This window comes from Dipodomys spectabilis, unplaced genomic scaffold, assembly GCF_019054845.1.
Source record: "Dipodomys spectabilis isolate Male_0828 unplaced genomic scaffold, ASM1905484v1 ptg000051l, whole genome shotgun sequence".
Classification (NCBI taxonomy): domain Eukaryota; kingdom Metazoa; phylum Chordata; class Mammalia; order Rodentia; family Heteromyidae; genus Dipodomys; species Dipodomys spectabilis.
In genome coordinates this window covers 20,505,045-20,530,236 of record NW_024870728.1, presented here as the reverse complement: position 1 = coordinate 20,530,236, position 25,192 = coordinate 20,505,045, and the positions used below count along the sequence as shown (strand labels likewise).

Here is a 25,192-nt window from a genome sequence, read left to right as displayed (position 1 = left end):
AGAGTCAATGTCTTCTTTCTCCTTTCTCCCCTTTTACTTCTCACCCTCTCCCATGTCTCTAGTTTTGCCTTGGCTCTTCTTTCTTAGGCAGGTATATGATCACTCAATCTCAGCTTCTGAGAAGTTCTGGGATAGAACTCTTCCCTCTCCCCTACTTACCCCCTCAGCTTTAAAGGGGATATATTTATAAGTGGATTGATTTTGCACCCAATGAAAGAAAAACAGAAGTCGAGGTTTGCCAACAATACAGACTAAATACTTTATTAGGTTCCAAAATGAGAAAATGGTAGTTTTAACCTATTTTAGTATAAATCCATCACCCTCCTCAAAGAGCCTGCCTTCGCGTCCACGGCGCCCCAGTCGTGGTAGCGCCTGTACTCCTGGGGCCTCAGCAGGTACTGGCGGCCCCGGTAGTTGGGCATCTCGTAGAGGATCCAGCAGCCCTCCAGCACGTGGAGCGAGCGCACCTCACTGAGGTGGAAGCGGTCCTGGATGCAGGAGCAGTCCTCGTTCAGCTCCATCATGAGGCCCTTGTGGTCTTCTCTCTCATACAGCCGCATCCTGTGGGAGCTGGTCTGCTCGGCCCGGGAAAGAAAGACCAGAAATAGCGCATGAGCCCCTTTCACGATCCCCATCCCATCAAACAAAAGCAGACCAACTAGACAGGCTGGAGCAGGAGGGCATCGATGCGAACGTCCCAGACTCCTTGAGAATGCTGAGTGCTCCTCTCGGATCTGTGTTCTAGAGCTTAGCAAGCACGAGCACCTCATTTCCTGTTTCTTACCCAGGAGGCTCGAATTAGAGTTTGAATCCCTCAAAAACTCAGATATCTTGAATTTTAATTGCCTGTGCTCATTTAAGCTTAGTCTTTTTCTGTGGGGGGGGGGATAGATAAAAATAATTCATTTTTTACTAGTATTCTTGTGATTATTTCTTAGTAAGAAAATTATTTCATGTAAATAAAAATACATAATATCAATAACAATTATATACATTATATATTTCTATATGAATATAACATGTATCTATAATAATATTAGATTATTATAACATAATATGCTATCTATCTATATAATATGTTATATGGATATATATAAATTATATATTATATATTGTGATCTATCTATCTATATTTATTTTACATTTCTAGATAGGTGTAAATGTATATGTATATATAAATCACTAAAGAAGGGATTTATTTTATTTTACTTTGAAGAATGTGGCCATATAGTCCTTAAATTCTTATCCTTCCACTTCAATCTCTGGAGTGGTTGGGATCACAGATATGAGCAACCTGGCTTGGCAAAAGGTGGATTTTTAAAAATCATGTAATGTAATGTAAAGTTGGTTTCAATAACCACCTACAATGAGAATTCAACCGATCTTCTGAATTTAGGAAGTTTTCCAAAGTTAAACACTACCATTAAATAATTTATAGCAATTGGTTTAGTGTCTCTTTGCCCACAGGCAAAACTAACTCATTCATTAGTAGTTTCTTTAAATGAAAATTAATCTGTTGAAAATACTGGTCAGTTTCTCATTTACAAGCTTTGTTTTATGCTACATTATAATATTATATTATGTGGGTACAATCAAACAACTTCTGATTGGCCTAATGATGACCAAAATAAAAAATAAAAATGACACTTATAAAGTGAATTCTTCCCTCTGTGTGTGTGTGTGTGTGTGCATGTGTGTGTGTGTGTGTGTGTGTGTGTGTGTGTGTTGCCAGTACTGGAGCTTGAACTCGGCCCAGATTTTGTCCCTTTTTTCACTGGTTTGGTGCTCTCCCATTTGAAGCACAGTTGTTCTTCTAGCTTTTTTGGTGGTTCATTGGAGAAAAAGAGTCTCAAGGTCTCTTATTCTTTCCTCAGGCTGGCTTTGATCCACTCTCCTCAATCTCAGCCTCCTGAGTTGCTACGATTACAGGCGTGAGCCACTGGCAAAAGTTTTTGTTTTCCTGATCATTTCTATGCCTTTCACGTTTGCATTTATAGGCGTTTTGAAGGGGGAACGTCTTTCTGTCCAGCCCACATCCCTAACACAGAGAGGGCGCGAAGAAAGCACAGGCTCGGAGGGCGTGCAGGACTCACCTGGGGAAGGAGGCGGCAGGAGCGGATGGAGTCGCTGAAGCCCATCCACTGCTGGTAGTCGGGGTAGTCGCCCCGCCGCAGGAAGTACTGGTAGCCCTGGTAGTTGGGGCGCTCGTAGAGCATCCAGCAGCCGCTGTCCACGCGGATGGAGTTGCAGCGGCTGAAGTAGGTCTGCAGGTTGGGGCAGTCGGTGCTGCACTCGTAGCAGCGGCCCTGGAAGCCCCGGTCCTCGTAGAAGGTGATCTGCAAGGGAAGCACAATTGCCCATGAGAATATCTGCTCCCGGGAGGCTTGCAGAAAGTCTTCTCCTTCCCCCCGGTTGTCTGCTCACCTTCCCCATGGCTGATGGACACAAACGGTGTGAGATCCGAGCGGTGGAGCCGGCAGGCCGCCCCGGGCCTATATAGCAGGGCCGCTGCTGCGTTGGCAAGAACAGCACAAAAGGGGCCCGCGGGGGTGAGTAAGGGGATTTATTTTATGGATCTCTTTTACACACCGCATTCAGTGGCAGCGATTGTAGATTTGCAGTCGGTCTCTGGTATATTCCAACGCTGCCCTTCCTCTATGTGCTGCTCTGTGTTGTTTTATTCGGATTCTCAGTTTTCTAAATTTATCAGCACATCAGACTGAACTTTTGACCTGAAATTCATGTCTCTACGTTAGGATTCCATTATACTGCGTCGATTCTGTCTGGGGAGGGGGCAGGGGAGGGGGGGAGGGTGAGCAGAGATCTGGGCCTTTACTGAAGTACTGAAGTGCCTCCAGAATTCTAGAAGGTTAGGTCAGACAGAATGCCCAAGGAGTCCTGACTAATGCACCTTGGGTGACAAAAACCGAACTTACTCTTGCCTGTTTTTCTTTTTTCTGTTCAGGTTTTGACAATCCAGCATTGGACACAAATCTATATTCTGATTGTGGCTACTTTTGACTCTGTCCATTCCATGCTGACAGACGTACCAGCCTCTGCCTCTTTGGTAGGTGAGCTGTTTGTAACTCAGATCAGCCTCTTTCTCAGTCAGGGACACAAGTCTGTGAAGTGCATTGTTTTCTGGATTGCTTTCCTGTTTCCAAGAGCAGAGGAGGCCTTAGAGTTTCCTGGGCAAGGGTTGGAGCTTAGGACTCATGCTGCCTAAACTCAGGCCTATGAGCAGGCAAATCACAAATCTTTAGCTCCCAAAAAACAAATACTGTTGTACTGCTTGAACTCAGGGCCTGAGCACTGTGCCTTAGATTTTTTGCTCAAGGCTGACGTTTACCACTTGAACCACCTCCATTTTCCACTTTTTGTTAGATAATTAGAAACAAGAGTCACAGATTTGTCTGCCTGGGCTGGCTTTGAAGCACAATCCTCAGATCTCAGCCTCCTGAGAAATAGATAGGATTATAGTCAGCCTGAGTTACCATGTGGAGTAATTCAAGGAAGGGAGGATGGGAGAAAAAAAGGGAAGAGAGGAAGGAAGGAAAGAAGGGAGGGAGAGAAGGAGGAAAAGAAGGAAAAAAGAAGAGTAGCTGGGAAGGAGAGAAGGAGAGAAGAGGAGTAGGGAGTGAGAGAAGGAGGGAGGAAGAGATGAAGGAAAAGTGGGCTAGCTTCTGACATACAGAAAAATGTCCTATTTCTAGCTAGGACATGCTATTATTCCCCTACTAAATATAAACAATCTGGAGTATACAGCTTCGGAGACTGAGAAACTAAGGCCATTTTACCATTTTGTCTAAGACAGGCAAAACTAAGGTTGATATGCCCTCTGCAAAGCACTATAGATTTCTCTTAGCTAAAATGATGAACTGTTATCTTCTGAGCTGCTGGAACTTAAACTCAGGGCCTCGTACATACTAATTAAGCATTCTACCACTGAGCTACACTCCCAGCCCTAATAGAGATTACAACTTCAATCTTCATCCTAGTTTTTCCCAGAATATCAATGATAAAATTAACTCCACTTTCTGACAAATCTAAAATAAAGGAAACCTCTGCTTTTTTGGATTCTTCCTCAACCAAGGTGAAAATTCTACAAGGAGCTTTTTCTGTTCAGAAGAACTGGAATTTGAACTCAAGGTTTGGTGCTTGTTAGGCAGTTGCTCTACCACTTGAACCATGCCAGCGTCCCACCACTAAGTTGTTTTTAACACAATCTAACAGAAAAATATCATCTTCTTCATGCTGGGGGGTTCTTCCTAGTTGTAATAATTCATAAACTTAGCTAGTTTAAAGAGACACATGTTCTTGGATGGCTTAAATGAAACATTAACATAAATTAATAGGATTATGTACATAATGTGGTCAGCACATACCTAGTTCACACAATACTGGTAATACTGGTAATACTGGTAATACTGGTGACAGGTACTAGCAATAGTGACATTATCAAGGGTGACTCTAGCTTGCTCATCTCTCTTAAAGGCATTTGATCTCTCTCTTTTTTTAAATCCTAGGTCTGAGACTGAGACTAGAACTCAGTACCTGAAGCCACTTTCACTTGCTGGCTAGTGTTCTACCAACTGAGACATGCATCAACCCCTTATTTGGTCTCCATAAAGATCTTGAATCGTTTATCCTGAATAGTTTATGTTGCCATTTTGTGGTTTAAAGAACAGCTACAACTTAGACTTGCGTAGACATTAGAAATGATCTAGTGACGATTCAAACTCTAGTATGCATAAAAATCACCATGCCTTTAAAAATACAAATTTCCATTTCCTACCCTCTCCCAGATCTTATGTCATTAGATCAAAACTCCTAGCATCTTTATTTTTAACCAGTACCAAATAGTTCTTGAAACAAACTTTGAAAATGCATTTTTGTAGGTTTTTTATTGTAAAAATGTTGTACAGAAGGGTTACAGTTACATGAGCAAGGTAATGAGAATATTTCCTATTAAGCATTGTTGCCTCCTCCTTTGTTTTCCCCCTACCATCCCTTTCCTTCCACCTCTACAACTACACTCCCCCCCCCCCCCCACTGCCTAAATTGTAAAGTTCGTTTTTCAACATAGTGTCTTATACATCTCATTGTTACAATGGGTCAACCTGTATCCTTATTTAACCATTTTGTTTTTTCCCTTCCCCTCCCTGAACTAGAGAAGTGCATATACAAGATGCAGGGTACCGACATTAAATACAGTGAAAATAGGGGTTATACCATGGGAGAGGAACATACAAAGCAACAAAAAAATCACATGGTACATTATAAATACATTAGAAACAATAGCAAGAAAGTAAAAAGGTATTTTAGAATGCATTTCTAGAGTCATCCTTCTGTCTGTCTGCCTGTCTGTCACTGACACAGAATCTGTGTAACCTAAACAAGCCTACAACCAGTGATCCTCCCAGTTTCCCAAATGTTGAGATTACAGATGTGCATTATTGGTGCCCAGTCCATTCCTTCATTTTTGATAGGGAAATTGTGTGTTTTAGCTATCTTCAGATAAAGCCTTATTAGCCACTGTACGAAGATTCTTCTTTCTTTCTTTCTTTATTTTTTTTGCCAGTGCTGGGGCTTGAACTCAGGGCCTGGGCACTGTCTCTGAGCTGCTTTTGCTCAAGACTAGCACTCTACCAGGTGAGCCACAGCGCCATATTCGGCTTTTTCTGTGTATGTGATGTTGAGGAATTGAACCCAGGGCCTCCTGCAAGTGAGGCAAGTGATCCACCACTGAGCCACCTTCCCAGCCTGAAGATTCTTTTTAATCTATATTCACGAGCACTCTCTGCTAGTCCCTGTTCTGCAAATCTCATAGGGACACCATAGAACCAAGGCAGACATACCAGTATTTAAATGCAAATGCTGACAAGATTGGAAAAGCAACCAAGGATCAGAGTTCACATTACTGAATATTAGTTTTACCTCAGAATGACACATGCTCTTGAGCTTCTCCTACTTCTTTTGGGATCTTCGTTCTCTTCCCAGTCTCCCTCCATAAGCCCACTGTCTTATAGGGAGTCTCACCCTATCTCAGTAGGACTTTCAGATGCTTCCCCATTCTGCCCAGGCTGGCCTTTCTCCACATTGTAAGACTGGGAATGCATCACGTCTGTGTACATTGCTTGGAACACTTCACTAACTTCCTTTGCTGTTGAGATCAAGTACTGATTCTTTCCATGGCACATCATATTGCTCTGTTTGTGGCCAAACTATCCATTCACTCTGAACATTGTTGCCCAAATGTGCGATGGTATCTTCACATCACTCTTTTTCAATGATCTTTCCTTTCTTTTTATTTATTTATTTTGTTTGTTTGTTGGTTGGTTGTGGGGTCTGAACTCTGGGCCTGGGCACTCTTCCTTAGCTCTTCAGCTCAAGGCTAATGCTCTACCACTTGAGCCACAGTGCCACTTTTTCTGCTTATGTGGTGCTGAGGAATCGAACCCAGGGCCTCATGCATGCAAGGCAAGCACTCTACCACTGAGCCACCTTCCCAGCCCTTTTCTTTCTTTCTTTTTTTAATATTTTGTTTTATTGTACAAATACTGTACAGAGGAGTTACAGTTACATAAATAAGGTAATGAGTACATTTTCTATTGAGACATTGTTACCTCCTCCTTTGTTTTTCCCCTACCATCCCTTCCCTCCCCACATCCCCAACTCCTCCCACCCCCCACTCTCCACCCCCCCATGACCTTTCTTGCTAGGCATCAATTCTCTGTTTTTCACGAGGAGGAAATTTCCCCCTTCTTCAAGATTCAACTGAAGCCTAAATTCCTCTGTAAAGACTTTCTAGAACCTCTCCTAATCTTGTGGCCTTAATTTATTACTATTTCCTTGGTTCCCCAAGCTCTATGTTTGTATCTCTGTAATAGTAACAGTCACTCATCTAATGATTAGATATCAGTCCCTTGAAATAGAGATGGAGAGTACTATGAGGGCGGGGGCTATTCCATATTTATCTTGGTGTTCCTACTAAAGGACCCAATAGCTTGACATATAAAGGTGACTCAATAACCGTTTAGGGATTGAGTGAATGTCGTTCTCTGTCTGAAGTCCACTGTGATAGTCATCTGCAAAGCAGCTTATACAGGCATAAACATTTGTGTCAAAGCTCAGTATGTTCAACTTTTAGTACATAAGATGATATTGCCCTACCCTTGCTTGATTTCATGGGCATTTATAATGGTGGAGAGAAGTAAGAAAAAGGAGAGAAAGCAAGTATGTTATGTTGTCTTCAAAGACCTTAACTTTGTAGCAATTTCAACTGTCTAATTTTTATGTGTTCTGAAAGAACAAATATCCCAACAGCAGTAGCCAATCCTAGAGTTTTGTTAATGTCCGAGGCCAAGTAAGTTGATTTTATCATCTGACTTCCTGCGTCTTAGTAAGTAATGCAGTACTTGTAGTTTTGCTTGGTTAAATGCAAAGTAGCCATTTGAGTATTGACCATGTAGACCAAAAAGACCCAAAGACAGAGATTGGCTAAGGGCCTAGCTGCTGATAGTATTCCTCTTGAAATGATCGGATGGTGTGTGTGTGTGTGTGTGTGTGTGTGTGTGTGTGTGTGCATGTGTGTGTAGTTTGTTTACACAGCAAGTGGTTATGACTGTCATTTGTGTTTTGATTAACCTATAAAGGAGAAAAGTTGAACTCCATTGGTCTGGATTGGAGAGTAAAGGATTATGTGCTTAATCAGAGCCTAACACTATCATGGGCAGGGCAAGAAACCTGGAGAAAGAGCTCATAAAGCAAACTGTCTAGGGGTATAATAATAGCAGTTCTTGGGCTGGGAAGGTGGCTCAGTGGTAGAGCGCTTGCCTTGCATGCCTGAGGCCCTGGATTTGATTCCTCAGCACCACATAAGCAAAAAGAAAAAAGCCGGAAATGGCGCTGCGGCTCAAGTGGTAGAGCACCTTGAGCTGAAGACCTGAGGGACAGCATCCAGGCCCAGAGTACAGGCCCCATGACTGGACCCCCCCTCCCCCAGAAAAAAAAATAGCAGTTCTTTGTACTTCTTTTTTATTTTTTTATTTTTTAAAATTCTGTTTCTTTGTACTTCTTTATTCAATAACTTTTATTCCAGTGTCTTTGGGACTTTTATAAGATTAAATAGGCAAGAAGATACCTTAGATTCAAAGGGAAAAAAAATTCAGGACTTGGTTGAGAATGTGGCTTAGTGGTAGATTGCTTGCCTAGCATGCATGAAGCCTGGGTTCAACTCATCAGTACCACATACACAGAAAGTGACACTGTGGCACTGTGGCTCAACTGGTAGGGTTCTAGCCTTGAGCAAAAGAAGTTTAGGGACAGTGCTCAGGCCCTGAGTTCAAGCCCCAGGACTGGCAAAACAAAACAAAACAAAAAGCAGGGCTTAGTGTTACAAACTTTGATCACAAGAAACAGGGTATTTAGAGTGTAGAGTATAAGCTGACAATGGGACAGTCTCAAACTCTTGGTTCCTCCAAATGGGGAAAGAGTGGGATTCTGTAAGTATCTCTTCCATTCTATTTCCAAGATTGTAGCATTTGTGTTAAAGAGAGAGGAGGGAGGCACCAAGAAAAGAGGAGAAAATAAAAGATGAAAGACAGCATTTATCACGAGAATGGCACCTATAGACCACCTAAAGCGGGGCCATCTAAGATAGACTTTTGTGTTGTTATTTTGTAGTACTGGAGATTGAACCCAAGGTCTTGTGCATAATAGCCAAGTGCTCTACCACAAAACTGTATCTCTCCAGTCCCAGAGGCCAGCTCACATTAGATTTGATATCAGTGCACTGTTAGGATGTAAACTTGTACCTGTGTTCCATACATCAATGCTGTAGATGAGAGAAGGGTGAGGAGTTTAGAGGAAAAGGAGTCTGTCACTGTCAGCCTCTGGGAGTTAGCACTTGTGGAAGGATGAGATGACCTACCTAGTTAGGAGGGAAGAGGACAGAGTAGAGAGACTGGGAAAACCACAGGCCACTCCTTTCTCCAGAATTACAAGAGGCACTGAGTTATGTTTAGGTTGGAAAGACTGGATACACAAAATTCCCATCCATGTGAGACAGGACGGGACGTTTACTTGACTCTCAAAGCATGGGATACTTGTAGTGAATTCTGACTTAAAGATGAACTTCATGAGAAACAGCCTTACAACCATACTTAATGACTGAAGGATGTTTTCACAGATGGGTGTTTAGAACCCTCTTTAATAGCACCCACAAAAAACCTTTCCAGTTTTAATCCTAAGGGTAGCTAGGTGGGTTTAAGTTGTCTTCTAGACTCTGAACTGACCTTGTTTCCTTCTCTGACTTGGTTGCTGGATCCCAGAAAGGTTGATTTACAGCTATGTAGTACCTTCCAGCATTCAACTTGGATTTGAACTTTTTTCTTGATTCCATTTTATGGCTTACTTTTGGCATTTTTCTCTGACTCAGCTTCCTTGTACACTTTTCTCCTTTTCTGCTCTATTTTATTTTATTGATTTTGCTGTTCTTAATTGATTCCATGGACGAATGAAATAGTATGTACTTACCATGCACATCATGATGTTTTAAAGTATAGAAACATGATGGAATGACTAATTAAGACATTAATTTTTCACATAATTATTTTTTGTGCTTAGACACTTTATAACTATCCTATTTGTGTCTTCCAGCCTTTGTCCAGGAGTACCTATATCTCTCAACAAACATAGCAGCTGATAATCACCATTTTACTCTCTACTTTTCTGAGCTCAAATTGTTTTTCGGGTTCCACATGGGTGAGATCATATAGCAATAGACTTTCTAGTCTTACCTACTCCACTTAATGTAAAAATCTTTATGTTCACCACATTACTTTAAATGATAAGATCTCTCTTTGGTATGGCTGAGTAATAATCTATTACATATAAGTACCATTGATTCCATCTTCTGGCTATTGTAAAAAAAAAGACCCACTGCATTAAACATGGTAGTGGAGATATCTCTTCTACATATTGAATTTAATTTTCTTTGGCTATATAATTAGTTTCTTCCACTTATTTGAATTTACTATACCATAGATTTCATTAGCCATCATAATCTTTTAAAAAAAAATGGAGGGAGGCAAAATGTAGAATCCCCTAAGCTTTTCCAGAAAATTTAGATTCTTATTTTTCATTTATTATTTTTACATATGTCATAGTATATTACTATTAAAATGATATGAGGCCGAGTTTCCTCAGGGGCAAGTAGTCTTGGTAAATGCCCTGAAATCAAAGAGACTGAAAATCTCAGAGGAATGATATACTATAAATTGACAAGGGAAAAAAAGTGATAATGACTATTGTACCATAGATCAGGTCAAATTGCTTGTTTACAAAGCTTGCCTTTTCTCCACAGCTGAAACTGATCAAGGCAGAGACTAGCAACAACCTGAAGGGACAACTTGAGGTGTTTCTGTCAGGACTAAGCCATTCCATAAATATATGTCTCCTGAGACAACTATAGATAGAGTCGGTCTAATTGAGTTGAACTTTTAACTCTACATGTTTTTAGTTATTAGAAGTACACTGGAATCTGATGCTGATGGTTCATGTCTGTAATCTTAGCTACTAAGGAAGCTGATTTCTGAAGATCTTGATTCAAAGCCAGCCCAGGCAGACAAATCAGAGAATATTGTTTCCAATTTACCAGCAAAATCCCAGGAATGGAGGTATGGCTCAAGTGGTAGAGCACCAGCCTTGAGCCAAAAAAGCTAAGGGAGAATTTGAGGCCTTGATTTAGGCCCTAGTACTCTCTCTCTCTCTCTCTTTCTGTCTCTCTCCCTACCTCCCTCTCTCCCTCTCTCTCCCTCGCCCCCTCTTTCTCTCACACACACATAGTGCTAGAAATAATATTCTGTGCATTATTTGTCTTGTAAGAGGTTGTTTCCCATCCTGAAAACATGTTATTATGTTTGGCTTAATGCCATCATTGCTTATGAATGCTTACCAGATTGAAAGAAAAACACAACTCTCGTAGTGCCAGAAACACAAGCTACAGATTTTATTGGACTCTAAGGGAGAAAAGTGGGGAATGTAAATATTTTAGTAAAAATCCATGACTCTTCTAAAAGAACCAACTTTGGCATTCGTAGCCCCCCAGTCAAGATATCTCCTGTACTCCCCGGGCCTCAGCAGATACTGCCTTCCCCTGTAGCTGGGCATCTCGTACAGAATCCAGCTGCCCTCCAGCACATTGAGGGAGTGGATTTCATTGAAGTGGAAGCGGTCCTGGAGAGAGATACAGTCCTCTGTGATCTCTGACATTTGTCCTCTGAACTCATCTCTCTCGTAGATCCTCATTCTGTAAGTGCCCGAATGCTAGGGTGGCAGACAAAAGAGGAAAAATACATGAACTAAAATGGAGAGAAACCAAAATTCTAGCCCCTGTACCTCCACGGCCACACCTACTGGGAAATCTTTGAGTCCAAATTTGCACAGGCACATGGTACAGTTCAGGACTCTTTCTCACCCCCACTAGCCCAACTCTAAGAAATCCCCGGACTTATTGGCAGAACTAGGAACAGAACCCAGTAACTCTTCAGCCTCTATCCGTTAGCCGATGATCCCTGGGAATTAAAATTTGCTAAAAATAAAGATTATCATATCATTTCAAGTGCTTGTCGTTTGAAATCTTACCACTCAAAGGAGATAAATGATAGAGTCTTTGTTCAGGCAAGTATCATTTTATATATATCTGATTAAAAAGGTATCCACATTAGCTATTTTCTGTAAGAAGATACAGTTGCTTTTACGTAGGCTATGAAGTTTGAGATTATTAAACTCTTGTGACAAATAGGATGATACAGTTCCCTTATCTGCTTTGAAAACCTCAGATTTAGTTCAAAGCTGAACCCTCTGACTCTCAGCTTCTGCTGTGTCTCTTGCTCTCAACTGCTCCATCTCCCTCTACAGCAAAATCACGATCTTCAATAAACTCAGTTTTGATGGTACTAGATCCCATGCCCCTAGCCCCCAGTCCACTCTCCTGGAAATTCCAGACTCACTTCCCAGAAATTACTGAATCTCAAAATTTAGCTTGGGATCTGGCCTTGTGCTTTATACCAATAAACTGAACTAATATATACTGACCTTTATATTAGAATAGAAACCAGAATACAGGGCAGAACCATCAAGTGGACAAGTAAGGCCAAAAGTACCAGTGTCTGCCATCAACTAAACGGTCCTAGATTCTCTTTATGCAAATGTGATACATTGGTTTTCTGGTTTGCTAGAGCTTGGAAGGAACAGAAATTATGTCTATTTTTTTAAAGTAAATTCAGTCTCTTTTATATCCTACTTCACCCCACTCCCACCCCTTAATCATTCCCTAGTCTTCTCGTCTTTATTTTATTTAAAAATGTAAAATCTGGGAACATGATTGAAAAAAATATATATACCCACATGAGACTTGGTGAGGAATGGCTCCAGCAGGCACTCTTCTGAACTGCATGAGCTAGGTATGGCTTCTTCCTGCTCTCTAGTTGGAACTCTTTGGTTTAAGATAACTTTTTGGACTAACGCAATTTGCAGAGACTGATCACAAAGACAGAGTCACACTCACTTGCGGGATCAGGCGGCAGGAGCGGATGGAGTCGCTGAGGCCCATCCACTGCTGGTAGTCGGGGTAGTCGCCCCGCCGCAGGAAGTACTGGTAGCCCTGGTAGTTGGGGCGCTCGTAGAGCATCCAGCAGCCGCTGTCCACGCGGATGGAGTTGCAGCGGCTGAAGTAGGTCTGCAGGTTGGGGCAATCGGTGCTGCATTCATAGCAGCGGCCCTGGAAGCTCCGGTCCTCGTAGAAGGTGATCTGCAATGGGAAGACATAAAGCATGCGAGATTTCCCACCCCCCACCCCCTCACCTGCTGAGGATGCTCCAACAGGGCAAAAGCTGGACATCAGGTACCCAGGATTTACCTTTCCCATTTTGGAGAAAGGAAGCAGGAGCTGTTCCCTGTGCTGTGTGGCACTGGGGGACCGCGATGGTATATATAGCAGCCCTGACTGCTGCCTCCACAGGAAATCACACAAAAGGGCCCATTCCAGAGAGTAAGGGGATTTGCATGGCCCGCCCTCTCCCCTCCCTCTCTCTGGTCGCTGGGGTTGGCTGAATGGTTGGTTTCCTCTCATTCTTTCTGGTAGGTTCGTGTTGCTCTGATTCACTAAAGCTGTTGTTGCCACCAAAGTGGAAAAAAAAAAGAAAAAAAGAAAAAGGTCTCTACTCTTTTAGTCGAGCAAAAGGGTGAGCGAAACTCAATCCCTATGCATTTATTTTATAGCTTACTCTGCTTAATCGTCTTTTCCAAGGTAATCAAACTTGGCCCTGTAGTCTGCTTTTGTTGTTGTTGTTATTTTGAAAGAAATGTTTTTAAAACCTGAATTGAAATAGTAAGGAATCTTAAGGAAAATGTAGCAAAAGAAGTAATCTATGACAGTGCTTTTAAAAAGCATGGTGTTTAGATCAAAGTCAAGATTCCACAATTATCTCTGTTAATTGGGGATATTTGAATAGCATCATTCCTCCACTGGGCTCCTGAAGGAGAGCACAGGTATGGCCTTCCTCCATTTTCTTATCTTGGGTAAGGTGCTGGCTGGATTCTTTCTGCTACTGGTGGCTGGTCAGCCTGCCTGTCTTCAAATGATCTTTCCTTTTTAAAAATTATCTATTATTTCTTTTTTACTTTTAATATTTTATTTTTATTATCTATTATTTCTTTTTATTATCTATTATGTATGATTTTATTTATCTATTAAAACGCTGCTAGCCAAGCACCAGTGGTTCACGCCTGTAATCCTAGCTACACAGGAGGCGGAGATCTAAGGATCAAGGTTCAAAGCCAGCCAGGGCAGGAAAGTCTGTGAGACTCTTATCTCCTGTAAACCACCAGAAAACCAGAAGTGGTGCTGTGGCTCAAGTGGTAAGGAGCTAGCCTTGAGCCTTGAGCTGAGGGACAGTGCCAGGCCCAAAGTTCAAACCCTACAACTGACCAAAAACCCCAAAAAACAAAAACCTTGCTCCCTTGATGAGAGTGATTTGAGGATTGTAAGGAGCGACGCAGAACCTCTTCAGGTTCACACTACCCATGTTTTCAGATTTGAGGTGGCAGCGTGGGTCTCGTGCTATAGTACAGGAGCCCTGATGTTCTGGAGTCAATTTCAAAGAGTTTTAACTAACAGGACAATTTTCAAAAATGATACCAGGAGGGTTTTTTTTCTGTCTTTTTTACTCTTATTCTTTCACAAATATAAACTGGCATTTCCCAGTGGCCCCATAGGTACAATTTTTTTAAAGCAATTTTTTCTTTGCAGTTTTGGAAGTATAGTACTATTTATTTAGCATGTAATGTGTGTGCTGACCAATACTCTTAAGCTCAAGACAGGCAAACCTGTACCTACAATACGTATTGATTTCAACAAGGATGTCATTGTCTCTTCCAAGGTGAAAGGGGTCCAAGGATGCAACCTACCATCAAATAGCTGGCTGGGGCTTTACTGGGGCTCACACTGGTCTATCTGCTGGTAACCAGAAATTTTTAGAGGAGTGGTAGCTTGTTAAGAAGGAGGAAGTCCATAAACCTCAAGTTTGCTCTCAGGAAATAATACTTTCTATAAACTTCTTATGCTAGAACTAGGGTGGCTGATGTCAGGCCAAAACATTCCGTCTACTTGATGGCTAAACATCCCTTCCATGGGCCTACAGTAGACAGTAATGTGGAATACAATCATCTTCATTCTTTCTGCCTATTCCTGTCTCTCCACACACATACACATGCTTCTACTCCAGTCATTCTTATTCCTAATCTGACAGTTTTTTCCTTCTCTGGCCTTGGACCGACCAGCCAACCCTCTTAACATCTATTTGTTACTTCTATATGTGTCCTGACCTTAGATTACTTTTTGTTCTACACAAAGTAAATAATAGGTGCATGTTCTTAAGGTTGCCTACTGGGAGGATTTTCCTCACTGCTGTTTTCAGAGCCACTCCCTACTAAGGTACCATCACACAGTAGCATACCACTGAGGGCTTGTACCCACTTAATGGAACCAACTCATCAGGGAACTAAACTCACCTGCCTCTTTCCTCCTTTGTCAGCTGGCCACAGGTGTCCCCTCCTGCACTCTCTCCCTACATCAATTGTTAAGTGTGCATTGATAGTTATCTTAAGCAATGGTAGTAGACTTGTTGACCCTGTAGGTAACTTAGAGCTAGCATAATCACTAGTCAAGGGGACTAGGACTATGTGTCACTGGTTGCCCAGTAATTAAATGTGGGCTGCCACTGTGAAACAGTATAACCTTGAGCAAGCAAGGTCCCTTTAATAGAGGAAAATTCCTTGAGTCAGACTCAGTTTTCAGCTGTTAGCATCAGGGAAAAAGTGTCTCAGTCCTGAGTGAGAGTCTGGGCAGATCATAATAGTGCCCACTCTAAAAACAAAATAAGAATTGATCACAATACAACTCCCGTGCCCCTCCCACCCCAAGATAATGAGAGCTGACATTTTGGTGTTTATCTTTCAGAGTTTTGTGTTTTGAAAATCCATTTAGGGTTGTATTATTTAGACTATGTAGTATACTCTTGTTTTCACCTAAATCATCTTTTTTTTTTGTGGCAATCATGGGGCCTGAACTCTGGGCCTGGGCACTGTCCCTCAGCTCTTCAGCTAAAGGCTAGTGCTCTACCACTTGAGCCACAGTGCCACTTCCACCTTTTTTTCCCTGTTTATGTGATGCTGAGGAATCGAACCCAGGGCCTCATACATGTGAGGCAAGCACTCTACCACTGAGCCAACCTCCCAGTCCGAAATCATCTTTTAAATAATGCTAATCAAGATAATCATATTTTAGTTATTTTGGGGTGAAGAAAAATTGAATGAAAGAAACTCATTAAGTAGGGAAGGGCCCACAGTGGGAGGGGGACAAGAGAGAATGATGGGATGTGTGAATGTAATCACAGAATGTTTTCTGCGTGTCTGAAAATGTCACTCCAAAGCCCACCAATGGCAGTACGCAGATTGTTCAAAGAGGGCCCTGGAAACAGATAGGAGCCATTGCAATGGGGTTTTGCCCTGAACAGCAGAAATTGGATTCAATTCCAACATGTGCAAGCGGACATCTTGAACTGAAGAGCATACACCAGAGAGTCAGTGGGTGGAACATTACTAAGAGGAAATGTCAGGGATATAGGGTTTCTGGCTAACCTGATTTGTTGGAATTATTGCTCATGTCAGGCTAGGGTCATTAGCATAATCAAACACTCCATTGCCTTATCAGAGTTCTTGTTCAAACTGGGTTCTATAAGACAGAGAGGGAAGCCTAAGGTTAGACATTACCAGGCAGGGAACTTAGAGGTGTCTGATTCAAGTTTTAGTCAAAGGAGAGTCTTTACCAATATTTTAATAAATTTTAAAGATGGCATTAATTTATAAATTGATAATAGGTTTGTGTTTCTGAGCTTACTACCTAGGTGTTTCCACCTTTTCTTGTGGTTTGGGGATTAAATGTGGTCAATAGATAATTTCACATACAGTATTGGAACATTTTAATTATTTCTTTTTGTGCCAGTTTTGGGGCTTGACCTCAAGGTCTGGTCACTATCCTTGATCCTTTTTGCCCAAGACTATAGAGTTCTACCACTTAAGCCCCACCCACCTCCACTTCTGGCTTTTTTGTTGTTGTTTTTGATAGTTAATTGGAGTTAAGAGTCTCATGTACTTTCCTTTCTGGGCTGGCTTCAGACCATGAGCCTCAGATCTCTTCCTCTTGAGCAGCTAGGTTTATAGGCATGAGCCACTGGAGCCTAGCTTAGAACACATTAACAATAATTGATCATTTTTGTTTGATCATTTTGATCAAATGATGGCTATGTATATAGTCAAATGATGACTGTGTGTGTGCGTGTTTGTGTGTATGATCTTCAACAGCTGGAGTGGAAGGAGTTAATGGAATTCAGCCACTGCTGGGGGTTGGTGTAGCTGCCTCAGCCTAGAGCATCCATCAAGAATAGGATATGGAGGTGAGTGGTACTTTCAGGATCTGGCTTGGGGAAGGACCCAATCAAGTTTCTGTAGTTGAGTAGGAGCACAGGTAGAAGTGGTCTCTGCTGCACTCACAGGGGCTAATTTCAAGGGAGTTGTGATATGCAGAGAGCTCCTCCCTGGACCGTCAGTGGGAGTTCATGACAAGCCCCTCCTCTACACTACCTCACTACAGGTGGCTGAGTCAGCGTGGAAAAGCCAGTTTTGTTCATCTGCTGTAGCACAGGCTTAGAAAGGTGTGTGCTTGCTTATGTATGTGCGTCCATGGTCCTGTGATTTCAGCTTGATTTGACTAATGGTGGAATCTCTCCCTTTTTCTCATTTCCCTATCAAAAATGTAAGTGTCTTGTGTGTGTGTGTGTGTGTGTATATGTATGTACGTATGTATTTGATTCTTCATTACAATAGAGCTAGGTATTCTTCCTAATAAAATGCTCAGAGTTTGAAATGGTGTGGAGAATGAAAATCAATATATTAAGAACAAATCAAGACGATAGATACACTGTCATTATTCCTTAACTGACCCAAGGTTCTTCTATGCAAGAAATAGATGTCCCCCACTGTACCTGACCTGGGTCCAGACCCCTGTCCTTCACTCAAGACCCTGAGACACTCAGGCCTCTGCTTGTTGTATCCCTCTGGGGTCTCTTGCCTGCTCTAAGGGCAGTGGCCCTCTGCCCCAGTTTCACTCCCCTTTTTCTTTCCTCTCACCCCCCTCCCCCGGCTTGTACCATCCATGCAGGCATGCGTGCGTACATGCCTTTATGTCCACTTTCACCAGCTTTTTTTTTTTTAACCAATTTCCAGTGGCTAAAATCTAACCACCCCAACTTCAAAGGAAGATAGATATTTTAGAGATAATGAAAAGTGATCGTTTTGCATATGCAAGGGAATAAGAAAAAGTGAGGTATATGATTTTTTAACTGTATTGGGGTGTGTGAACCCGTTTTTAAATGAGGTTTATTATTTGCTGTCATGGTGAATGCGAATCAGAACCAGTAATGATCCCTTGGTCTTCTAAGTTAAACCTAGTTCATGCATCCCTTCATTGTGTTCTTTTTTAAAATTATTATTATTACAATTGTTTTGTTATTTTTGTTGTTGTTATTTGGGGTTTCTTTGTGTTTTGTTCTTCTTTGCAACTCTCCACACTAAACTCGCAATATTGTGGAGAGAAGCCATGGCTGAACTCTCCGCTGCAGTGATGTAGCAGGGATTGGCCCCCAGCTGACGAGGGGGGCCGCAGCTCACAAGAATCACTATTGATTTAAAGCTTTATTTAGCCTTGATCTGTACCCTCGTAGTGAATAAGGTCTTGCCACATTTTATTAGTGAGGTTGAGAAATGTATGATTTGTTTGTTGTGTTGCCTGCCTCCCCAATATTAAACTGTGAAATTTGTGATTTGTTGAAACCTTGGGTTAATCATAGCTTAGTTTGCATGTCCAGCTAATTTGTTTCTATACATTTTGTTTGATTCTCTTTCTCCTTCTCTCAGGGCTTTTACAAGAAAAATAAGTGTATATGTATATATGCGTATGTGTGTGTATATATATGCATACATACATGTATATGCATATATATTTATGGATCTTCTGAGAAGTTTTTTTTTTGAGGTGCAAGTTTTTTTCTCTCTCTCTTTTTTTCCTCTTTGATTAATGGACACAGTGCTGAGATTCAATCACTACATGAAAAACCTGGCTGTGAAAACAAAACAACTCCTTCCCAGAGGGGGGCTGTTTTCCAAACAATGTCAGATTCATCCTGCATCACTCTCTTTCTTCAAGAAAGAAATTCATCTAGTGATTTCAGCCCATGCATTAAACAGGAAACAATAATACGTGTGTAGAATTCATACTTTTTTTTTCTAAAGGGAACTTAAACACTGCTGCTACATGTTATGTACAAAACTGGTTTATGCCACATGAACAGAGAATCACAAGTTTGGTTTTGGTACTTTTTGTTCCTCTTTGTACTCAGTTGTATAGAACTTCCAAATTCAGAATGAAAAGAAAGCTGTTCTGTATCAAACCATCTAAGCAATAAATGTTATATTTAACAAAAAAAAAGAACAAATCAAGAGAAATGTCTTCTCTCACTGTTTTGCTGCACTTCTATGGTTAAGTGAGGGAAACAGTGGGAGTAGAGAAAATTCATTCTGAAAAGTGAGTATATTTGTTTTAAATTTTGGTAGCCCATAGGCACTAAATAGAGAGATTTTTTTCCCCTCCCCTTCATTTTTGCCTCTTAAATTCAGGGGTTTGTGATGGTCTTCAGCTATGGAAGTAAGTCATTCCTTAAGACTGGAACACCCCATCTTCCCCTTTCCCCTGAAGCTTGCCACCTCCCACTGACACCCTTTGGGCTATCTCTTCTTAGAACCAGCCCAGTAGTGGCTTTCCCTCCTCTGAGCTTTATCACCTCAAGGGCTCTCAATTCATATTCACCACTGTCTTTCTCATAAACATTCTCCTTCCCTGGTCTCCTTCTCTCCAAGGAAGTCATAAGCTCAAGGATAAAGTTTCTACCCTCTGAATTACTTCTCAATTAATTATGTGGATAAACAAAGCTCTGGCTGGGCGCTGGTGGCACATGCCTTATAATCTTAGCTACTCAGGAGGCTGAGATCTGAGGATCCAGGTTCTAAATCAGCAGCGCAGGAAAAGTCCATGAGATTCTTATCTCCAGTTAATCACAGAAAAAGACAGAGGTGGTGCTGTGGCTCAAGTGGTAGAGCACTAGCTTTGAGCAAAAGGAGCTCAGGGACAACACCTAGGCTCAGACTGGAAAAAACCAAAACCCAAATAAAAAACAAACAGAGCTCCGGAAATTTACGAGACATGCCATCTAACTTTTCCTATTTAAACAGAACATGTATGTTGTTATTTATCCCAACTAAAAGTTTATAATTTATCCTGTATGTTCCTTCAGCAGAAAGGAATCTTGCTCAAAGGAAGACATTTTTAGAAACAGCTATCTTGAGATATAATTCACTGTCTATGTCGTTTCTATAACTGAGTAGGTTTACAGTTTATTCCCAGTGCTGTGTTCACAGATGTGTATACTACTTACCATAATTTGGAACCTGTTTGTTACCATTAATAAAGTGTACTCTTTTTTTTTTTTTTTTGTCAGTCCTGGGGCTTGAACTCTGGGCCTGGGCACTGTCCCTTTGCTCTTCAGCTCTAGCTAGCCTTCTACACTTGAGCCACAGCACCACTTCTGGTTCTCTGGTGGTTAGCTGGAGATAAGAGTCTCATGGACTTTCCTGCCCCAGCTAGCTTTGAACTATGATCCTCAGATCTCAGCCTCCTGAGTAGCTAGGAAACAGGCGTGAGTCACCAGCACCCAGCAAGTCTGGACTCTTTACTAATCACTCACTTTTATTTACTCATTCTCCCAGCTGTGAACAACCACAAATCTCTTTGCTATCTCTATAACTTTGCTTGTTCTGAGTAGTTCATCTATTATATGATCTTATGTGACTGGACTAATTTCCTTCATGTTTTTAAGGATCATTCATACGTGCTGATCATTCATATCAGCCAAATAATAGGCCATTGTATGTATATATCACATTTTGCTTATCCAATAACCCATTGACAATTAGACCTTTGGACTGTTTTTTTACCTTTTGGCTATTTTGTGTATAAGGTTTTGTTTGAACGTAGATTTTCAATTTCTTTGATTCTATTCATAGGATGGAATTGCTTAATTAAAGCTATGAAGGTATATGAATGGGACTGGGAATGTGGCTTAGTGGTTGAGTGCTTGCCTAGCATGCACAAAGCCCTGGGTTCGATTCCTCAGCATCACATAAATAGAAAAATCTGGAAGTGGGGCTGTGGCTCAGGTGGTAGAGTGCTAGCCTTGAGCTAAAAGAAGCTCAGGGGTCAGTGTCCTGGCCCGGAGTTCAAGCCTCAGGACTGGAAAAACAAAAACAAAAACAAAAGATATATGCATGTTTTCTTTATAATTTGGGCTCTTAAATTTAGTTCTAGCCTTATACCAAGTTAATTTTTTGTATGTGATACGAATTAGAGGTCCAGTTTATCTTTTCATTTTTCCCGCTTTTCTTTCTTTGCATCTGGGTATTTCCCAGTACTATTTGTTGAAAAGACTATTTTTCCCCCACATCTTTGTCAAAACTCAGTTGGATATAGTTATATAGGTTTACTTCTGGCTTCTCTATTATATTCCATTCATCCATATTGTCTTTATGTTACACCTCACTGTTTTGATTACCATTTTCCATTAAAAAGTCTATTATAAAACAATCAGTAGGGCTAGGCATAGTGACCTACTGTAATCCTAATTAGCTGCTCAAGAGGTAGGGATCAAGAGGATCATGGTTCAAGGATGGCTTTAAAAAGACCCCTTCTCAATCCATAGCTGTGTGTGGTGGCAGGTTTTTGTCATCCCAGCTGTGTGGGAAAATGTAAGTAGAATGATTTTGGTCTGAGGCTAGCTCAGCCCCTATCAAGATCCTACTCCAAAAAACAAAACAGAACAACAACAAAAAAACTAAAGAAAAAAGAGTTGTGGGCATGCTCAAATGGTAGAGCACTTGCTAGCAAGGTGAGGCCTTGAATGCAAACCCTAGTACTGAAAAAAAAGGTCATTTGGGATAGGCATTATTTTTGTTTAAGTAAATGTAGAGAAGATTCTAACTTCCTGGGAGGGCAACTGTACTAGAGTACAAATAAATTCCATAGATATGCATAATAGCAAATATGAATAACGTATTCCATGCAGTTGAGCCTCTGATGGCTAAGAATTGATTTAAAAAAAATCACACTGGGATTCAAAATAAAGATGTTCAAATTATGATGATAAATTTCAGGGAACACTGAGGTATACTAATTTCTTACATTTACATTCATATATCGATTTAAAGGCAACAGAATGTGGTCTCTTCCCATCTTTTTCATCATACTTATCCTGGAATTTAGTAAAGTGGGAATTTGTCATCACTAGTAGTTTTCAGTAAGGTATTTAAACAGCGATAATAAGAACTGATTTGTGGGGGCATTGGTGGCTCACACCTATAATCCTATCTACTCTGGAGGCTGAGATCTGAGGATAGCTTTTCAAAGCCAGCCTGAGTATGAAAGTCCATGAGACTTTTATTTCCTATTAACCATTAAAAATCTGGAAGTAGAGCTGTGCTTCAAGTGGTAGAGAGCACGAAGCTCCAGGGATAGGACCTAGGCCCCAAGTTTAAACCCTAGGACCAGCACAAATTAAAAAGAAAAAAGAAAAAATAATGAACTCATTTGCTCCGAGATAAACTGGAAAGTAGGATAACCAACATTCCTAATTTCTCTGCAGCTTTTGAGAGCTTCTGGGATGCATTTTTTTTCTGCTAAAATGGGAGTCTCAGGAAAAGTGGGCTAACTGGGTTGCTCTAGAGTTGTTAGCAGAGGCAAGGTAAAATATTAGGCTATTTAACTCTTAGCCCTTTTCCAAGCGGGGATGATCTAAATCAAGCAGGCCATTTCTACTTTGGAAAATTCTGCTTAAAACACGCTCTTCTTGTATCCTTTCTCAAACCAATCTAACTGAGACATCAGCTACTCTCACACCATCCTCAGCCTTCCCTTGTCTTTGGTGTTGAAACCACAGTGAGCTTTATGTTTTCCCTTTCCCTGGGATCCTTTCCTCTCTCTTGTAGACCAAAGGTCTCTGTAAATACTGTGTCCTGATCAACAGGAAGGAAGTGGATATTCCAAATAATGTCAGGGTCAGATAAGTTGCTGGGATCACTACCTACTGGAAATCAGTTAGTACTTAAAGATAAGCAAGAGCCACTTAGTGCCAGGCACACAGGTTGTATGTTTATTGCATCTTGATGTGGATTGTAACAAGAGAAGCACAACCTAGTACACGTCGATGACTCGTCTCAGAGAGCCAACTTTGGCATCCATGGCGCCCCAGTCGTGGTAGCGCCTGTAGTCTCCAGGTCTGAGCAGGTACTGGCGGCCCCGGTAGTTGGGCATCTCATAGAGGATCCAGCAGCCCTCCAGAACGTGGAGGGAGTAGATCTCATTGAGACGGAAGCGATCGTGGATGCAGGAGCAGTCCTCTGTGAGCTCAGACACAAGGCCGCGGTAGTCATCTCTCTCATACAACCTTATCCTGTGAGAGCTGGTCTGTTGGGATGAGAAGAAGAAAAGTCATGGCGTAGATGCTTAGTGTTAGCCAAAGAGATGCGATCAGGCTGTATCTTCGTGAAACATGGTCTTTGGTCCCTCCTGTGAAGCATGTGTCTTCCCTAATCCCACTACTTACCTTGTTGTTTTTACAGATTAGAAAGTGTATTAAAATAAAGCTGACCTGATCAGTGAACTAGAGATCTTGCAGAAGAAATGAACATTGAAATGCAGGGAATAAAGGCATTTCCTTTTTAAGTAACCAGCTGTCACAACCCTGGGTAATGAGTCTGCAGAAGAGATTTAAAGTCCCTCTCCATTATGACAGCATGTAACTGCATCCTATCTACTGTTTGTTTTTTTTAAGTCATTCCTTGCATTCTTGATCTACAATGGTTCATATTAGCTCCAGGTCTATCTTGTCTTTCAAAGAACATTTTTCCAAGCCATTTAAACCATTTTCATTTCTTGCCTTCAAAGAAAGGATCTATTTTTTATTTATATCTCCATGCATCTGCAAATTTTCCTTGCCTGCATCTGGTTTCAATGCTTGAATCTCCTTGACAAGCCACATCATTTGTGTCATCAGACTGTATCAACACGTGCTCCATATGACTGAAAAGCTCTTTGGTGTGGGCTGTGTCCATGAAATACTATTTATCTTTCTCTGCTCCTTGTAAGAAACTAGTTGGTAATCACTCCTTGGAAAAACAAAGTCACAAGAGCTGTAGCATGCTGTTCTATGCTAGTGTACAGGAGAGTCTAGTAAAGAAAATCACCAATATAGGCAGAATGCTTTCTCATTCATTGTCCTTCCAGGTTCTGGTAAGTTTTTATTTAAAAAGAATTACCTTTGACTTATTTTTGGCAAGGAAGGAGATTTTTGGTTAGCAATTAGGGATCTCCTAGATGCTACCTTGTTTTATTTAGTTAATTTCTTATTCAAATCTGTGTATCTTGACTGTGCACAGTGTTTCTAAGTAGGTACCACGTACGTTATACAATGGTTAATATATTATTACCTTGTATGGTTATCATGTTATGGTGAGAGTGTTTAGCATACCCTCTCAGCATTTTAAAAGAATATGATATGTGATCATTAGCTGTAGTCAACATCTAAGATATAGCTCTTGATCTACTAATTGTAAATTATTTGACCACCATCTCTGCCAACCTTCCTGTCCAGCTGCTCCAGACGTTAGTCATTACCGCTCTTCTCTCTGTTCTGTTAAACCAATGTTTATACGCTTCTGCAAATAAGCCTAGTCATGTGGCATTTACCCTTCAACCCTCCAGGATGCTGTACAACTTTGCAAATGACAAGATTTAACTTATGTGTCCCTATCCTTGCTGAGAACAGCAATAGGAAGCAACTAGCAAGCAGGGGTTGACGGTCCCTGATCACCAATGCTATGACTTCCTTCAGTGAAGGTGAAGCCAGACTCACATAGGGGATTGAGCGGCAGGAGCGGATGGAGTCGCTGAAGCCCATCCACTGCTGGTAGTCGGGATAGTCGCCCCGCCGCAGGAAGTACTGGTAGCCCTGGTAGTTGGGGCGCTCGTAGAGCATCCAGCAGCCGCTGTCCACGCGGATGGAGTTGCAGCGGCTGAAGTAGGTCTGCAGGTTGGGGCAGTCGGTGCTGCATTCATAGCAGCGGCCCTGGAAGCCCCGGTCCTCGTAGAAGGTGATCTGCAGTGCAAAACATTGGTGACAGCAGATGGTCAGCTCGAAGGCGCACCCCCCACCACAGACCCAACACCCAGCAGGCACGAATGGCACCTCTGTTGGCTCACCTTTCCCATAGCTGTTGACAGCGAGTGGTCAGTGTCCAGTGTGATGGGGACAGGAGTAGCAGCGGGTATATATAGCAGGATGGTTGCTGTGCTGGCAAGAACCACACAAAAGGGACCTGGGGGTCATGCGTAAGGGGATTTCTGTGTTCTCACTCTCGCTCTCTCTTTTTCATTTGGGATCATGGGGCTGGGGGCTCTCATTCTTTC

The 25,192-nt window shown here is 41.6% G+C and overlaps 3 protein-coding genes across 6 annotated transcripts; all 3 read right to left on the bottom strand.

Moving 5' to 3' along the window:
• Positions 1 to 234: 234 nt before the first annotated feature.
• Positions 235 to 2,438, bottom strand: LOC122107402 (gamma-crystallin C). 2 transcript variants are annotated; one of them, XM_042679096.1, is made up of 3 exons: positions 2,425 to 2,438; positions 2,094 to 2,336; positions 235 to 578 (listed from the first exon to the last, which is right to left on the bottom strand). In XM_042679096.1, exons 1-3 carry the CDS (start codon positions 2,431 to 2,433, stop codon positions 303 to 305), a joined length of 528 nt encoding a protein of 175 aa, XP_042535030.1. In that variant the 5' UTR covers positions 2,434 to 2,438; the 3' UTR covers positions 235 to 302. The 2 variants fall into 2 exon arrangements, with proteins under 2 accessions (XP_042535030.1, XP_042535031.1); XM_042679097.1 differs by having other exon boundaries at positions 235 to 575; positions 2,425 to 2,433.
• An 8,549-nt stretch (positions 2,439 to 10,987) lies between these two features.
• On the bottom strand, positions 10,988 to 13,002 carry Crygb (crystallin gamma B). 2 transcript variants are annotated; one of them, XM_042679095.1, is made up of 3 exons: positions 12,923 to 13,002; positions 12,566 to 12,814; positions 10,988 to 11,328 (listed from the first exon to the last, which is right to left on the bottom strand). In XM_042679095.1, exons 1-3 carry the CDS (start codon positions 12,929 to 12,931, stop codon positions 11,053 to 11,055), a joined length of 534 nt encoding a protein of 177 aa, XP_042535029.1. In that variant the 5' UTR covers positions 12,932 to 13,002; the 3' UTR covers positions 10,988 to 11,052. The 2 variants fall into 2 exon arrangements, with proteins under 2 accessions (XP_042535029.1, XP_042535028.1); XM_042679094.1 differs by having other exon boundaries at positions 12,572 to 12,814.
• A 9,848-nt stretch (positions 13,003 to 22,850) lies between these two features.
• LOC122107449 (gamma-crystallin A) lies at positions 22,851 to 25,020 on the bottom strand. 2 transcript variants are annotated; one of them, XM_042679175.1, is made up of 4 exons: positions 24,986 to 24,994; positions 24,639 to 24,881; positions 23,794 to 23,796; positions 22,851 to 23,191 (listed from the first exon to the last, which is right to left on the bottom strand). In XM_042679175.1, exons 1-4 carry the CDS (start codon positions 24,992 to 24,994, stop codon positions 22,919 to 22,921), a joined length of 528 nt encoding a protein of 175 aa, XP_042535109.1. In that variant the 3' UTR covers positions 22,851 to 22,918. The 2 variants fall into 2 exon arrangements, with proteins under 2 accessions (XP_042535109.1, XP_042535110.1); XM_042679176.1 differs by lacking the exon at positions 23,794 to 23,796 and having other exon boundaries at positions 24,986 to 25,020.
• Between the last annotated feature and the right edge of the window lie 172 nt (positions 25,021 to 25,192).

What these genes read in the sequence shown, in the direction of transcription:
- Crygb (XM_042679095.1), bottom strand. An exon ending in GCCTGATCCCGCAAGTGAGT is followed by an intron (nt 11,329 to 12,565) that starts GTGACTCTGTCT and finishes CTGCCACCCTAG; the next exon opens with CATTCGGGCACTTACAGAAT.
- LOC122107402 (XM_042679096.1), bottom strand. An exon ending in CCTGCCGCCTCCTTCCCCAG is followed by an intron (nt 579 to 2,093) that starts GTGAGTCCTGCA and finishes TCCCGGGCCGAG; the next exon opens with CAGACCAGCTCCCACAGGAT.